The sequence below is a fragment of the Cricetulus griseus genome, unplaced genomic scaffold (genome assembly GCF_003668045.3).
Source record: "Cricetulus griseus strain 17A/GY unplaced genomic scaffold, alternate assembly CriGri-PICRH-1.0 unplaced_scaffold_14, whole genome shotgun sequence".
In the NCBI taxonomy this organism is placed as follows: Eukaryota; Metazoa; Chordata; class Mammalia; order Rodentia; family Cricetidae; genus Cricetulus; species Cricetulus griseus.
In genome coordinates this window covers 215,436-234,048 of record NW_023276853.1, presented here as the reverse complement: position 1 = coordinate 234,048, position 18,613 = coordinate 215,436, and the positions used below count along the sequence as shown (strand labels likewise).

The 18,613-nt window shown below is 39.5% G+C and overlaps 1 protein-coding gene across 1 annotated transcript; it reads left to right on the top strand.

Moving 5' to 3' along the window:
* Nucleotides 1-6,724: 6,724 nt before the first annotated feature.
* On the top strand, nucleotides 6,725-13,498 carry LOC118239784 (zinc finger and SCAN domain-containing protein 4-like). The gene is made up of 3 exons (XM_035453718.1): nucleotides 6,725-7,120; nucleotides 12,533-12,698; nucleotides 12,786-13,498. The coding sequence occupies exons 1-3, from the start codon at nucleotides 6,725-6,727 to the stop codon at nucleotides 13,496-13,498; spliced, it is 1,275 nt and encodes a 424-aa protein (XP_035309609.1).
* The last annotated feature ends 5,115 nt before the right edge of the window (nucleotides 13,499-18,613 follow it).

Genomic DNA, 18,613 nt, shown 5'->3' with positions numbered 1-18,613 from the left:
TGGAAATGGAAAGGTTGGATAAACGATCAGGAACTAAAGATGTAAGTGTATCCAACAGGATTCAAGAGATGGAAGAGAGAATCTCAGCCACTGAAGACTCGCTAGAGGATATACATTCATCCACCAAAGAGAACCTCAAGTCCAACAAAACCCTAACACAAAATATCCAGGAAATATGGGACACCGTAAAAAGGCCAAACCTAAGAATAATAGGTGTAGAAGAAGGTGAAGAAATACTGCTCAAAGGTACAGAAAACATATTCAACAAAATCATAGAAGAAAACTTCCCCAACCTACAGAAGGATATGCCTATGAAAGTACAAGAAGCTTACAGGACACCAAACAGACTGGACCACAAAAAGAAGTCCCCCGACACATAATAATCAAAACACCAAATCTACAGAATAAAGAGAAAATATTAAGAGCAGCAAAGGAAAAAGGCCAAGTAACATATAAAGGCAAACCAATCAGAATCACACCCGACTTCTCAATGGAAACTCTGAAAGCCAGAAGGTCTTGGATAGATACCCTACAAGCACTAAGGGAGCATGGATGTCAACCCAGACTACTGTACCCAGCAAAACTTTCAATCACTATAGATGGAGAAAACAAGATATTCCACGACAAAAACAGATTTAAACAATACATATCAACAAATCCAGCACTACAGAAGGCTCTGGAAGGAAAACTCCAACCCAACGAACATAACTACACTCACAAAAACACTGTCAGTAGTTAATCGAATTTCACCAAACACAAAAAGAAACAGAAGGGCAAAATCCACACGCAATGATACCACCAACAATAAATCCAAAACTAAGAAGAACCAATGAACAATGGACGTTAATATCCCTGAATGTCAATGGTCTTAACTTACCCATAAAAAGATACAGGCTAACAGAATGGATACGAAGACAGAATCCATCCTTCTGCTGTTTACAAGAAACACACCTCAAATTCAAAGACAGGCGATACCTCAGAGTAAAAGGATGGGAAAAGATTTTCCAATCAAATGGGCTCAAGAAACAAGCTGGGGTAGCAATACTAATATCTAACAAATTAGACTTTAAACTGAAAGCAATCAAAAGAGATAAAGAAGGGCATTTCATACTCATCACAGGAAAAGTCCATCAAGACGAAGTCTCAATCCTGAACATCTATGCCCCTAATACAAAAGCATCCACTTTTGTAAAAGAAACATTACTAAAGCTCAAACCACACATAAAACCACACACACTTATAGTAGGAGACTTCAACACCCCCCTTATACCACTGGACAGAACTACTAGACAGAAACTTAACAAAGAAACAAAGGATCTGAAAGAAGTTATGACACAACTGGGTTTAACAGATATCTATAGAACATTCCATCCAAACACAAAAGAATATACCTTCTTCTCAGCGCCACATGGAACCTTCTCAAAAATTGACCACATAGTTGGCAGCAAAGCAAACCTCCACAGGTACAAAAGTATTGAAATAACCCCCTGTATCTTATCAGACCACCATGCATTAAAGCTAGAATTCAACAGCAATACGAATTGCAGAAAACCTACATTTACGTGGAAAATGAATAACTCCCAATTGCACCATTCCTTGGTTGAGGAAGAAATAAAAAAAGAAATCAAAGACTTTCTAGAATTTAATGAGAATGTAGACACAACATACCCGAACTTATGGGACACCCTGAAAGCAGTGCTAAGAGGGAAGTTCATAGCACTAAGTGCTCACATGAAGAAACTGGAGGAAAGTCACATTAGAGAATTGACAGAACAACTGAAAGCTTTAGAGCAAGAGGAAGCAAACTCACCAAGGAGGAGTAGACGCCAGGAAATAATCAACCTGAGAGCCGAAATCAACAAAGTAGAAACTAGGAAAACAGTACAAAGAATCAATGAAACAAAGAGTTGGTTCTTTGAGAAGATCAACAAGATAGACAAGCCTCTAGCCAAACTAACCAAAAGGCAGAGAGAGAGCATGCTAATTAACAAAATCAGAAATGAAAAGGGAGACATAACAACGGACACTGAGGAAATCCAGAGAATCTTTAGGTCATACTTTGAAAACCTGTATTCCACAAAATTGGAAAACCTAAAGGAAATGGACAACTTTCTGGATAAATATCACTTACCAAAATTAAATCAAGATCAGATAGACAGTTTAAATCGAACTATAACCCCTAATGAGATAGAAGCAGTAATCAAAAGCCTCCCAACCAAAAAAAGCCCAGGGCCAGATGGCTTCACTGCAGAATTCTACCAGAAATTCAAACAAGAGCTAATTCCAGTACTCCTCAAACTGTTCCACACAATAGAAGCAGATGGGATATTGCCAAACTCTTTCTATGAGGCTACAATCACTTTGATACCCAAGCCTCACAAAGATATGACTAAGAAAGAGAACTACAGACCGATATCCCTCATGAACATCGATGCTAAAATACTCAACAAAATATTGGCCAACCGAATACAAGAACATATCAGAAAAATCATCCACCATGATCAAGTAGGCTTTATCCCAGGGATGCAAGGATGGTTCAACATACGAAAATCCATCAATGTAATCCACTATATAAACAAACTTAAAAAGAAAAACCACATGATCATCTCACTAGATGCTGAAAAAGCCTTTGACAAAATCCAACATCCCTTCATGATAAAGATCTTGGAGAGAACAGGAATAACAGGAACATATCTAAACATGATCAAGGCAATATATACCAAACCAATAGCCAACATCAAAGTAAATGGAGAGAAACTCAAAGCGTTTCCTCTAAAATCAGGAACAAGACAAGGCTGTCCACTCTCTCCATATCTCTTCAATATTGTACTTGAAGTTCTGGCTATAGCAATAAGACAAGAAAAGGGGATCAAAGGGATACAAATTGGAAAGGATGAAGTAAAACTTTCACTATTTGCAGACGACATGATAGTCTACATTAGTGACCCGAAAAACTCTACCAGGGAACTCCTACGGCTGATAAACACCTTCAGCAAGGTAGCAGGATACAAAATTAACTCAAAAAAATCAGTAGCCCTACTATACACAGATGATAAATCCAATGAGAAAGAAATCAGGGAAACATCACCTTTCACAATATCCACAAGCAACATAAAATACCTGGGGGTAACACTAACCAAAAAAGTGAAAGACCTGTACAATAAGAACTTTGAGACTTTAAAGAAAGAAATTAAAGAAGATACCAGAAAATGGAAAGATCTCCCATGCTCATGGATAGGTAGAATTAACATAGTAAAAATGGCAATCCTGCCAAAAGCAATCTACAGATTCAATGCAATCCCCATCAAAATCCCAACACAGTTTTTCACAGACATTGAAAGAACAATACTCAACTTTATATGGAAAAATAAAAAGCCCAGGATAGCCAAAACAACTCTTTACAATAAAGGATCTTCTGGAGGCATCACCATCCCCGACTTCAAGCTCTACTATAGAGCCATAGTTCTGAAAACAGCTTGGTATTGGCACAAAAATAGACTGATAGACCAATGGAATCGAATTGAAAACCCTGATATCGACCCACGCACCTATGGATACCTTATTTTTGACAAAGGTGCTAAATCTATACAATGGAAAAAAGACAGCATCTTCAACAAATGGTGCTGGTACAATTGGATTCGGACATGCAGAAAATTACAGATAGATCCATACCTGTCACCATGCACAAAACTTAAGTGCAAATGGATCAAAGATCTCAGCATAAATCCAACCACACTGAATCTTCTAGAAGAGAAAGTGGGAACTACCCTTGAACAAATTGGCACAGGAGACCACTTCCTGAACATTACGCCAGAAGCACAGACATTGAGGTCTGCAATTAATAAATGGGACCTCCTGAAACTGAGAAGCTTCTGCAAGGCAAAGGAAACAGTCAGTAGGATAAAACGACCACCCACAGAATGGGAAAAGATCTTCACCGATCCCACATCTGACAGAGGACTGATTTCCAAAATATATAAGGAGCTCAAGAAGCTAGCCACCAAAACACCAAACAACGAAATTAAAAAGTGGGGTGCAGAACTAAATAGGGAATTCTCAACAGAGGAATCTGAAATGGCTGAAAGACACTTAAAAAAGTGCTCAAAATCATTGGCCATCAGAGAAATGCAACTCAAAACAACTCTGAGATACCATCTCACGCCTGTCAGAATGGCTAAAATAAAAAACACCAATGACAATCTATGCTGGAGAGGATGTGGAGAAAAAGGAACACTCCTCCATTGCTGGTGGGAGTGCGATCTTGTAAGACCACTCTGGAAATCAGTATGGCGGTTGCTCAGAAAAATGGGAATCAGTGTACCTCAAGATCCAGCCATTCCTCTCTTGGGTATATACCCAAATAGGGCATGTACTTACAACAAGGACATATGTTCAACCATGTTCATAGCAGCATTGTTTGTAATAGCCAGAACCTGGAAACAACCTAGATGCCCCTCTATTGAAGAATGGATTGAGAAAATGTGGTACATTTATACAATGGAGTACTACTCAGCAGAAAAAAGCAATGGAATCTTGAAATTCGCAGGCAAATGGATGGAACTAGAGGAAACCATCCTGAGTGAGGTAACCCAGTCACAAAAAGACAAGCAAGGTATGTACTCACTGATATATGAATTTTAGACATAGAACAAAAGACTACCAGTATATAATGCTCTTCACCAAAGAAACTAGGAAACATGAAGGACTCTAAGGGTTAAATGGTCCCCAGGAATGGAAATGGCATGAACTCCCGAACTAATTGGGGGCATGAGGGTGGGGGGGGGAAGGAGCTGCTACAATAAGAGCAAGAGAAGAGGAGAAGAGGAGAGGAAATGGAGGGGCAGAAACATTGAGTTGGGGGAAGAATAGAGGAAAGAGAGCAAGATGAGAGAAACGATATCAGAGGGAGCCACTGTAGGCCCGAGAAGGGATCAGGAACCAGGGAGATCTCCAGAGACCTACAAGGATGACACGATCTGACAATCCAGGCAATGGTGGAGAGGATAACCTAAAAACCCTCCCCCTAAAATGAGATTGATGACTTCTCTTTATGCCATCCTAGAGCCCTCACCCAGTGGCTGATGGAAACAGAGACAGACATCCACAGATATACAATGAGCCGAAATCGGGAATTTAGTTGAAGAGAGGGAGGAATGAAGAACGAAGGGGTCTGTACTAGGATGGAGAAACCCACAGGAACTGTTGGCCTGAACAAGGGAGAGCACATCGACCCCAGATGCTGTCCAGGAGGCCTGTACAAGACTGATCCAGACCCCAGAACATAGATGTCAATAAGGAGGCCTCTGCACTCCAGGGAGCCTCTGGTAGTGGATTAGTATTTTTCCCTGGTGCAAAAAGGGACTTTGAGAGCCCATCCCATATGAAGGGTTACACTCTGGCCCTGGACACATGGGGAAGGGCCCAGGATCAGCATAGGAAGACTTGGTGGACTTTGCTGAGCTCCCGTTGAGGGCCCTACCCTGCCTGGGGAGTAGTGGGTGGATGGGGTTGGGGGGATGGGCTGGGGGTGGGGGAGAAAGTTTGGGGGTGAGGGGAGGGAGAGGGAGAAGGGACTTGAAATAAGCTTGTTCCCTAACTAGAACTAATAAAATAAAATAAAATTAAAAAAAAAAAAAAGAAACCCTGTCTCGAAAAACCAAAAAAAAATTGAGCTGCAGAAACAAAATCTTCACAATTTAAAGGGGTGAACATATACCCTTGACATACCTCACACCATGGGGTTTCTTATTTCAGGTCTTCCCATCCTCAATCCTGGATTTTTTCACCCTGATGAATCCTGTATTGTTGTAATGACATATTCTCATGTTTCTTGTCTGTTGAGTAAATTGTGTAGGACTATGATTAAGTATTTTGTGTGTGGAAATGATGAAACTCTGGTAGTTTGACTGTATTGGGTCTCCATAATATCATAGGAAGTATCACTGTTGGGAGGCAAGGCCTTGTTAGAGAAGACAGCATGACACACACCTTTAATCCAGACCTTGAGGCTGGAGGGAACACCCTTAATCTGGACCACACCTTGGGCATGAAGACGTTCATTGTGGGGATGAATTTTAGGTTTCATATACTGAGGGATCAGTTTATTTCCAATTGCCTGTAAGATTTAGCAGTATTTTTGAGTCTCTAAAAAGCAAGTTCAAGCACTATGGATAAATCCTGGTCCCACTGTCAGGGGCCACAGATGTGCAAGACTTGCTTCACTCACTTGGGAAAACTTACCTTCTCTGAAGAGTGGATGGGGACTTGGCATTGGATGTATATGAGGGGAACAGCAGGAGGGGATGAAGTGGTTACTGGGATTGGTATGTAAAATGAGAAAAGATGGGTTTAACATAAAAGAAATATTGGGAGAACAACAACAAAAAGATGTAGCAGTCTCAGCTCCAGCACCACCTCTGCCTTCATGTTTCCATAATCCTTTCCATTATAGACAGAAGTTGTGAACTGTAAGTGAGCCACCACAGTGAAATATATCCTTTATAAGAGTTGTCATGGTTATGATTATTGCTTAACACTGCAACAGTAAACCCTAACTGAAACAGGAGCCATTATTGACAAGGCTATTACTTGCCTTTTGATTTATTTATGTATATCCTTTTAATTTTTAGCTCTAACACATCCACACATTGCTTTTACAGATCTTCCTATCATAAGACAGATATTTCAATACTATAGTTGAATTCTCCTGAGGATTCCCAGTAGAATGGCTTCATTGCAGAGAGAATCACTTGAGACCAGGTCACCAGAAAATGACTGTGGATCAGAGAAAACGGAGTTCATCCCAGCACGGGCTTCACCCGTGCAGTTCAGAGAAGACAACTCTAATTTCCCAGTTTCCGAGGTGAACATTCTCCCAATTGGCAATGGCTCCTGTGCAAAGCAGGAGTTACAATATCTTTGGGAAATGTTCACCTCCTGGTTGCAGCCAGAAAAACAAACCAAGGAACAGATGATTTCTCAATTGGTCATGGAGCAATTTTTTAAAACTGGGCACTACAAGGACAAGTTGGCCATGAAAGACAAGTGGGAGTCTAGTGGAAGAAACATGGTGAAATTCATGGAGACTTTGACAGATGAGTGTGTGGAGCCTCCTAAAATGGTGAGTACCTGGAGTGAGAGATGATTAAGTCAGGAGTCAAGACAATCATTTGCATGTTGGGAAAACTAGGAAGCTGTAGATATTTTGAGGGTTAGGCTGTAAGACGACACCAAACTAGTTAAAATGGAGTTTTTCTACTACTCTACATTCATGGGAATGAAACAGAAACATGCCCTTGGATTGTATAAATTTAATAATTATATTTAATTAATTTAAATGGTGGCAGAAAGACTGGGAGAAACACTTGACAAAATCCCTTGGGGGTTTAGAAGAGATACACTGGGATTTTAAGATGGCTGGATTAGGGAGGTGCTTACATTTGAATCATGGGAACTGACTTGGAATCTCAGCACACATACAAAATTATGGCTGTGAGTACATTCTTGTGATCCCAGAACCCGGAAGGCAGAAATGAGGGATCCTAGTGAGCTAATGGTTTCCTAAAATGTCTACTACATTCTATTAAGATTCCCTGTTTATAAAAAAGAATTTTCATGACGGTATACCATGATTTATGATGATGAAATCGTTCTGAATTACATAATGAACATAGATAAACCAACAAGTAATGGCTTTATGAGTTATGGTGCTGCAACGCAGGGTTTTTTAACTAAAAGTCTTCATGTAGATGTAATTTCATCAAATATTATTTCAATGTCTAGGTCATCAATAATTGCCAGAAATTGCCAACCACTGAAATTCTTGAAACTTCCCATACAAACATATTTTTATTAGAAAGAAAATTATTTTACATGTCAGTCTCAGTTCACTGTCAATCCCCTCCTCCCCTGCCACCCCAAATAACACCCTACATATCCCATACCCTTTTTTCTCCTCAAGGATGGTGAGGCCTTCCATGGGGGTCTTCAGAATCTGTCATACTCTTTGGGATAGGGTCTAAGCCAACCCTCTTGAGTTTAAGCTCGGGGAATATCCCTCCATGAGGGATTGGCTCCCAAAGTCCATTCCTATGATAGGGATAAGTACTGATCAAGGACAAGAGGCCCCATAGATTTCCAAGGTCTCCTCACTGATGCTCACATTCTGGGGGTCTGGATGAGTCCCATGCTGGTTTCCCAGCTATCAGTCTAGAGACCAAGAGCCCACCCTTCTTCAGAACATCTGTTTCTGTGGGTTTCACCAGCCCGGTAAGGACCCATTTGCTCATCACTCTTCCTTCTCTGCAACTGGATTCCAGTTCAGTTCAGTGTTTAGCTGTGGGTGTCTGGTTATACTTCTGCCAGCTGCTGAATGAACGCCATAGGATGGCACATAAGTTAGTCACCAATCTCATTATCAGGAGAGAGCATTTAAGGTAGCCTCTCCTCTGTTGCTTAGATTGTTAGTTGGTGTCATCTTTGTAGCTCTCCACTCATTTCCCTAGTACCTGAATTCTCTTTAAACCTATAATGTCTCCCTCTACTAATATTGTATCTTAACTTGCTCTCTTATGTTCTTCCCCCAACTCAACCTCCAGGCCCACCATGTCTTCCTCACCACTCTTCTCCCCTTCTCATTCTCTTAGTTCCCTCTCTGCTCCCACATGCTCCAAATTTTCTCAGAAGATCTTGTCCCTTTTCCCTGCTCCAGGTGTCCATGTATGTCTCTCTTAGGGTCCTCCTTGTCTACCATTCTCTCTGGCAGCATGGTCTGAGACTGGCAATCCTTTATTCTATGTCTAAAATCCAAATATGAGTGAGTACATACCTTGCCTGTATTTTAGAACTGGTTTACCTTGCTCAGAATGGTTTTTCTAGTTCCATCCATTTGGTTGCAAATTTCAAGATTCCATTGTTTTTTCTGCTGAGTAGTACTCCATTGTGTAAATGGACCACATTTTCTTTATCCATTATTCAGTTGAGGGGCATCTAGACTGCTTCCAGTTTCTAGCTATTACAAATAATGCTGCATTGAACATCGTTGAACAGATGTTCTTGTTGTATGAATGTGATTCTTATAGGTGTATGCCTATTAGTGGAATTGGTGGATTATGTGGTAGACTTATACCCATTTCCCTGAGGAATCACCATACTGATTTCCAAAGTGGCTGTACATGTTGGCACTCCCACCTGTGGAGGAGTGTTCCCCTTTCTCCACATCCTCTACAGCATAAACTACCATTAGTGTTTTTGATTTCAGCCATTCTGTAGGAGTAAATGGTATCTCAGAGTTGTTTTCATTTGCATTTCCCAGATGGCTAAGGATGCTGAATGCTTTCTTATGTGTCTTTCAGCCATTTTAGATCCCCCTATTGAGAATTGTCTTCTTGGTTCTGTACCATTATTTGATTACTTTTTGCATCTATGTTCATGAGGGATATTGGTCTGTAGTTCTGTTCTTTAGATGTGTCTTTGTGTAGATTAGGTACCAAGTTAATTGTAGCCACATAAAAAGAGTTTGGCAATGAACTATTTGCCTCTATTGGGTGGAACAATTTGAGCAGTATTGGTATTAGCTCTTCTTTGACTTTCTGGTAGAATTCTGCACTGATGCCATCTGGCCCTGGGCTCCTTTTGGTTGTGAGACTTCTGATGAATGCTTCTATTTCCTTAGAAGTTATAGGTCTGTTTAAGTTGCTTATCTGTTCTTGATTCAAATTTGGTAAGTGATAACTGTCCAGAAAATTGTCCATTTCCTTTAAATTTTCCAATTTTGTGGAGTACAGATTTTCAAAGTATGACCTGAAGATTCTCTGGATTCTTCAGTTTCCATTGTTATGTCCTCCTTTTCATTTCTGATTTTGTTAATTTTAATGTTCTCTTTCTGCCTTTGGGTTAGTTTGGATAGAGGTTTGTCTATCTTGTTGATTTTCTCCACATACCAACTCTTTGTTACATTGATTCTTTGAATTGTTTTCTTTGTTTTGACTTTATTGATATCTGCCCTCAGTTTGCTTATTTCCTGTGGTCTACTCTTCCAGGGTGAATTTACTTCCATTTGTTCTAGAGCTTCCAGCTTTGACGTCAACTCCCTGTGTGACCATTCTCTAGTTTCTTCATGTGAGCACTTAGAGCTATGAACTTTCCTCTTAGGGCTGCTTTCAAAGTCTCCTGTACAATTGGGTATGTTGTATGTTCATTTTCATTGAATTCTAGGAGTTGTTTAATTTCTTTCTTTATTTCTTCGATGACCCCAGGAATGGTACAATTGCATGTTGTTCCATTTCCATGAGTTAGCAGGTTTTCTGCAATTTGTGTTGTTTTTGAATTTAAACATTAAAGCACGGTGGTCTGATAAGACACAGGGGATTATTCCATTTTTTGTACCTATTGATGTTTGCTATGTTGCCAATGCAAACCAGTTTAAATGTCATTCTTAAAACCACTTCTCATTGCTTTAAACCTTTTAATTTGCTTATTTCTAGATGTGTTTGCTTGATTGTTAATTGTTTTTGATTGGCTTCTTTTCATTTGAGATAGGTTTTGATTATGGAGGACTGGTTTGTGTGGGACTCACAGGAATTATACTCCTCCTGCCACCCTGTTTAATATAAAAGGCATTTTTCATTTTACATAGCATCTCCAGTTCCTCCCACTTCATTCTCTCCCACTGGCCTTCTTCCCACTGCCCTCCACTCCTCCATGTTGATAAGGCCTTCCTTGGGCAATCAACAAAGTCTGGCATACCAAATAGAGACAAGGACAGTGTGCTCTCCTCTGCAACAATGCTGAGCAAGGTATCCCAAATAGGGAATTGACTCCAAATGCCAGTTTATGTACTGGGATATGTATTGCTCCCTCTAAAACTGCTCTCTCAAATAGATCAAGCCAAATAAGTGTCATGCACAGTTTTGTTCATTCTCAAGCAGGTTCACCAATTGAGAGTCCATTGTCCCTGAGCACTTGCTAGTTCACATCAGCTGTCTCGATGGTTTCCAACATTATGCTCTTAACCCCCCTTGTTCAAAATGTCCCTCCATAGTTCAGCCCAAAGCCTGGCAGTAGATCACTGCATTTGCTTCCATCAGTTACGGGATGTATGTTCTATGATGCCAATTAGGGCCTAGAAGTCAGGGCTGTTACCTTCCTAAGCTTTTCAAGTGCTGTCTTAAAATTATCCACCATTTCACCCTGCTGTTTACTTGAGGTACTTGATCAATACACTAATTATAATTTCATACTTTTTTATTGAACATTTCACTCCTTTGATTTCATTTTAATTCATAATTTCATGATTGAAATGTATTCCATGTAAAATGCCTCCATGATATCCAGTCATGTTCTTAACAGCAGAGACCATGTGTCTATGTGGAGTCCTTGTATGTGTTACAAGTGTTTCAGTTAGGGGTAAATTGTGTTAATGACTCTACAATAAGTAACCAAGACCCTTTAATAATACAGCTAAGATGCCAAGGGTTTTTTAGGAAAATGATGGTTCTAGTTACACTTCAAACACAAGTTAGAGCATCTCAAATTGGAAAATGACCCACCACACACAGCAAAGTGACTGACATATGGAGAGAAAAGCACCACTGACAGACTACTGGCTGAGAGTGGGGGAAAGGAACTCCTCAGCTTTCTGAGTGAAAATGCAGGAGTCAACAGCATCAGTGCAGAAAGCGACAATTGGCAAACTGAGGTCAGGATATCAAAATGGCATCTATTGCATATTTTTTGTAGATACCCTATGGATTTCAGAAAGAATCTAACAAGACTAATCAGCAGCTTAATGCTAAAGTAGGAGCTTCATCCAGAGTAGCAGCCACCCTCAGAGAAAGAATATAGAGAATATATAGAGGTTCTGGGCACAAAATAGTAGCTACAGATACTGGGTAGCATATCATACTGAAAATTATTAGCTACAGATTTAGTAGATACAAAGAAACACTAGCATACCATTTGTTGTTGTTTTTAAACAGAAAGACTTTGTCAGAGCAGACAACTCACTTCAACTGACAAAAGACATGGCAGAGCCACAATCAAGGCTTTGGTGGTTTCACAGGCTCCGTTGACACTTCCCCTCTCCAGACACCCTTGTTGATTTGTCCTACCCCGCCGTGGTGACTTCTCATTAAGACACCATGTTTTCTTATACTTGCCATACATTGGGTGAGATGGGGACAATCCTTGCAACCAGAAGAATTTACTAACAAGTATGGTCCCATTTTTCAGATTGGACCAACCTAATCTTTCATCATTCAATGCACTAGTCATTTGAAGGAAATGTTATGGCTGGACACCAGAGAAATCTAATCTTACCTTTTCCTTGAGAAAAATGCCTCAACATTTGAAAATACAGTGAGAATAGTTACTTTAGAGAACAGTAACTGCATGTAAGGATAACACCATAAGAGAGGAGAGACATAGAAAAATGAGCTAACACCAATTCCAGTGATCCCATGCCATCATTGGGAGGGCTACTTTTCTCTAATCTCCAGATTCAATGATTATGATCGTCTTTCTTTGTGCACAGTTTCATGTCTCCATGCAAGGAGAGGAAGGACTATTTCCTGGGCACATGTCGTTAAACGAGGTCATCAATCTTCTGAAAGAAATAAAATCCTCAACAACATCAACATCAACACAGGAGAATAAAAGGACGACATTGCAGAGCCCACTAAACAAGTTATTGCCAACAGGTGAGTGTCAAGAAGTGGTACAGAGGAGGGAAGGTGGGTGGGAACTACTTCTTGGGCACTCTTTCATAGAATGTCTTATTTCAACAGGACATGAAGACAGTGGAGATGGCTACAACAATCCTCTTAATCTCAGTAAAGTAAATACCAGCGATAGGAGTCCGGGAAATGAGATGGACTCACTTGTAATTATCGAAAAAGATAATTGTCCTGAGACTGAGGAAAGAGGTGATTCTGATGGAGTCTCTCAGGATTTTAGATGCTCCAGGCACCATCAAGTTTCTATTTGTGGATCATCTTCTGTAAGTGTCCCCAAAGATAAGGACCAACCAGAGGTTGTGGTTCCTGTGGAGCAACCACAACCAGGGATTATCACCAGAGCAGAGAAGACTGGAGACTCTCAGAATTGTGAGACAGACCACACAGGTGAGAGTGTCCAAGAGAGAAGCAGCAGAGTGCCAAAGACACACCAATGTGTGGAATGTCTCAGAACTTTCAGATATCCCTCGCAGCTTTTAGCCCACAAGAGGAGACACAAGAAGGAGAGGTCCTTTTTGTGTAAAAGGTGTCCTAAGTCCTTCTTTAACCAATCAGACCTGAAAGTCCATTCGGTGATACACCAGGCATTCAAACCTTTTACCTGTAATACATGTGGAAGGTCATTTAGCCATAAAACTAATCTGTTAGCTCATGAAAGAATCCATACAGGAGAGAAGCCCTACACCTGCTCCAAATGTAACTGTAACTTCCGACAGTCGTCCACATATCACCGGCATATGAGGCATTGCCACAAATCAGACTAAACTATGGACCTTCCTCAGCAGAGATTTGCTGTGCTACAGAATTGATGTGCTATCTTCACATGAAGAATCATATAGCCTCTAAACAACGGGAAGCCATTGAAAATGTGGCTTGTAACTCCTGGATCTCTCCATCTGTTGTCATATTTATTGTCATTTCTCAGCATAGAAGATGAGACATTTGTCAGTTCCCTAACATATTTCTAGTACTAGAAGTATCCTATAATTTTTGCCTGGCCTATACTAACTAAATAAAATAGAACAATGCCTCTTTTGTATATTTTGCATTCTCTCTTTTTTTGTGTGTGGGGTGTGTGTGTAATTATCTGAATTTTGTGTATTCATATCATGAGGGAAAACACAGGATTTAGTATTAAGTTCTTGAGTTTTACATTTGAAAATTGTCATTATACACCAATCTGTCTGACCCCACAGATACCAAACATACTCTGGTCTCCATTTCTTTCTGTACAGGTGTCCATGACAGTGGTTGGACATTCCATGTGACATCTATCATGCTGTGGTTTCAAACCTAAGTACTAGGCTTGCAGTTAAGGGCATTACCCTCTCAGCCATCCTCCCTGCTCCAGGTGCTTACTGCTTAAAGAACACCAATGTGCCACATAGGATTAGACAGATTTCTGCCATAGTATAAAATCTTCAGTTGACCAAAGTCATTCAGGGGAACCACCCCATCAGTTCCATAGCTGTCCCACTGCAATCTTCATAGGTCTGATCATATGACACCTAGAACATAGTGAGGAGTGGCAGCTGTATGGAAGTTGGCCTCACTTTATGAAGTCTATGCTAAAGGAAAATCCAAAACGATGACCCCACTAGGAACCTAAGCAGTAGTGGATTGGCTACCTTAAATGTCTTTCCCCTATATTAAGAATGATGACTGCCTTAAATCCCATCCTAGAACCTTCATTCAGTAGCTGATGGTAGCAGAAGCAGAGAAAAACAGCTAAGCACTGAGCCAAATTCCTGGAATCCAGCTACAGAGACAGAGGAGAGTCGAATAAAGGCATTAACAACCACACTGGGAAAACCCATAAACACCTATGACCTGAGAATGTGGTAAGTGACAACCAACAGAGGATGAAACCAGGACCCTCCAAACATGGGTGTGAGCTAGGAGCATTGGGAAATCTATGCGGCCTCTGGCATTGGAACCAGGATGTATCCCTAATGCACCAGTAGACATCCGGAGACCATTTCCCATGGGGGGATACTTTCTTAGCCGAGATACCCGGGAGAGGGCCTAGGCCCTGTCCCAAAAGACTTCACATATTTTGATGACCCTTCATGGAAGGCCTCACCCTCTCTGGGGAGTAGATGGGGGTTGGGATGCGGCTTCTGTGGGGAGTTTGGGAGGATGGGAGGGAGAGGAAACTGGGATTGAAACGTAAAATAATGTCATTTCTAATCTAAATAATATTTATTTAAAAAGACTGTTATCCATCTAGTCCATACTAATATGACAATGAGGTGAGAAGCCTTTAACTCTTCCTATTTGCATCTTGCATGTCTGTAAACTCATATCCATGGCAGGAATCAATAATCTCTGAATATCTACCAACCTAGAAAAAAATTCAAGAAAACATTTAGGAAATATGAAATATTCTATATTAAATTGAAATGTGAATTAACAGTATGCAATTCATTAAAAGAATCAAGATAATCAATATAGGATGCATTTGAAACTCTGTGTATTATCACATAATATGAGTTCATATAGTATATATTTGAACAAATGAACTCAAGGAGAACTGGTAAGAAAAGGTACTCATATTTAGATGGATTATGCAAACAATCATATTTTCCACACAAAAAACTGGGTGGTTGGAATTGAAGCGTCTTCTTTAACAACAAGTATTAAATTGGATGCAGGAATATCATCTTTAGGTTTGAGTACACATAGCATTTGACAGTGAATCCAAAAGATGAAATTTACTGTTCAAAATAAGCATGAGAGACAATGCAAAATTGTGAATAGTGGAAATAGATATTGACATATGGCATCAGTCTCCTACTGCACCATGGCTGTGGGAGGTCTATCATAGTATGTGCCCAGCATGAGAAATAGTTTCAGCTGTAGCTACCACTCAGATTCCACCCACTATTTCAAATACAGGTGTCAGTGTTGTTTTAATTAATGATCAGACTCAATTTAAAATGCCTGTGCAAAATGTAAAGCAGGTGCTGAAGTCAATAACCTACATTGAAGAGATAACCACCATTGCTGGAATAACAGATTACCCGAACACAGGAAAAGGGAAAAGTAACTGTCACTCTGTAAAAGTTCATAGTTTTTCTTTTCTATTTTGGAACAAGTCACGAACTGAAGACATTATTAAGCTGCTTTCCAGTCTCTGAGTGTGGTAGCGTGGAATGAAGGAGCTTTTGTCTCACTCACAGAATAGTATCAGGAGGGAAAACTTTAAGATAAACTTCTTGAAAGGATCCGTAAAGAAGGGGACTGACAGATGGCTTGCTCTCAGGTAAATGTGTGCACAAGGATGTAACAGGTTCACAGTCCACTGAGAAATGCTTCATTTAAAAAGCTCAACATTCACTGTAGCTCCTCATTGTGTGAAATCTGTTTTTGTGTTTTATTATATTTTTGTAAGAAATTCTGTATTAACACTCTCATTTCTATGCTGTATCTTGTTTTCCACTCTTCCTTGCCTCTTATTTTCTTGTATGACTTGTCTATATCAATGCATGCTCTGAAAGCTTTATAACATTTCTGATATTAGAGATGAATATTGATACTCAATTCCTTCTGAGGACAACTTCAGATGTTATTTATCACTGAGAAAAGGCACAGATTTCATGAGGATTTTAGATGTTGGTCACATTGATCTCTTTTAAAAAGCCACAACATCAATCATTTTGATATGTAACATTTAAAAATTGCAGATTGATTACTGATAACACACCAAGTTCTTTAAATAATCTTTCCTTTGGGTCATATAAGGTCTCAAACCATCATCACAATGGGAATCAATTTTGCTTTCAGAGTCTGTTGACTTTCAAGGACGTGGCCATCAATTTCTCCAAGGAGGAATGGGAATGCCTGCATACTTCTCAGAAGGATTTGTACAGAGACGTCATGTTGGAGAATTATAGCAACCTGGTTTCTGTAGGTGAGAAACAATCATTTTCTGATTGCAGCTTAGGCCTAGGAATGTCTATCAACCTTTATTAGTACTGTGAATTGTTTTCTAAGAATCAATCACAGTGGCCAATTATTCCCAAATATAGGTGAATGTAATCTTTACTGCAATTTGTCTTAAATCATTTTATATGGTCTTTTAATTTATCTATTAGTTATCTCAATCAAATTTTGTATTGGTTTGTTTTGTATTCATTCTGTAGCAATAATCTGTGAATGCAGTTTGAATCCAACAGTTTTATATTTGTAATTGTGTAATGGGAGGGAAGTTGAAGGTATAAAAAATTAAAAGCACCTGTCAAATATGTACTTATAACACTTCGCTTATGAGTCTCTCCCTATGTTCCTTTAAGTTCACTGAGTACACAACTGTGTTACAACCCAACTCTTTTCCACATTATCTAAAGAAATTATCACACATCTCTTCTCATTCATAGGCCTTTCTGAATCAAAACCAGAACTGGTCACCTGCCTTGAAGAAAACAAAGAACCCTGGATGGTGAATATAGATGAAGCAGAAGGCCTGGGACAGGGTAAGTTGAAAGGAATCAATGGTTCATGTGTGAATACAAAACAAGAAACAAACAACAACTGCAGTGGGATTCGCCCTGCTCCTTGCTAGAAGTGGAGGCCCAGTATTTCTTTGAGAATTGCATACTAAAGATTTTACATGGTTTTCCTTCATTTCATCAGAATAGTGATTGGATAAATTTTAGTATGCCTATTCCAATTTGGCAATGTATGTGTAGTTTTGCTTTGTGTTGCAACATATGCCAGATTTTTCTGATGTGTGTCAGTGATAAATGGATTACTCTTTTTAGTGTCCTTCCATAGTTTTGGACCTTTTTACAATATATCTGGTTCAGGTTATTTATATGTTTTACCTTCTTGTGTACCATCGATTTATTACTCTAATGCAATGTCATGATTCCCCAGCCCATTTTTTTCTATCAAAAAATTATCAGAAAATTCATAAAAATAGAAGAAGTAAAAAAGCTGAAAAATGGGTTTTCCTACTACTGAAAGCTAGCAACCATACTTATGTCTGTGTCAAAGATTTATGACTTTGGAATTACTTTCAATGAACAAGCTAAGATTTTGGTTGTGGGTTTTGGCCTTGCTGTCACAGACTTGATAATTGTGTGTTGGTTGGTCCTATACTGTTTGAAAACTTGTGTTTCACTAGAATCTTTTAATATTTATTTCCTTTATCTTCTCTCTGAGTCAAATTATTCCATTTAATCATAGGTGCCTGCACTCTGATGGGAGGGTTAAGATAAATAATCCCAGATAGGGCTTAGTTCTCCTTAATCTCAATCTTAAGCTTCTTTAGTGAAGGGTGACTGAGGCACAAATCTGTGGGTATAACAATATAGTATTGAATCAGCACTATATTCCTTAAATGGAATAATAATAATAAATTTTTATCTAGGGCCAATGGCCATTTTGGTGTCAGTTTCTTGGCGCTAATAATAGTGTCAGATATGGGTTTCAGCAATGGAGGAGGCAGTATGACAGTCAAATACTCATTAGTTATTGCCAACACATCCCTGCCACTTGGTACATATCTTCTAGGCCAGTCTAAATATGTGGTTACATGGTCCATAACATGGACAATTGATGACTGTCCTCTCCTTGTGTAGCAGATATAGTACTTTCAAGTAGTATGAATGTATTTCAATTGGGTTGAAGTATCCAGTGGAGTACAAATTTTATTTCTCCCTATTCGATCTTTTCAGTATTCTGGCATCATCTTTGGGTTCTTGGTGGTAAGTGATTGCAAGGACAATACCCTCTGTGTTTGGGGAGCAATGAAAGAAACTGATGTAAGCAATTACCTATACCAGACTTTTTATTTCTTGTCACATGATTTCAAGTTTGGGTATTGTCTGCACTGTGAAGACATGTTTTTTTGTCTGGTCTTGGTGCTTCTAGAA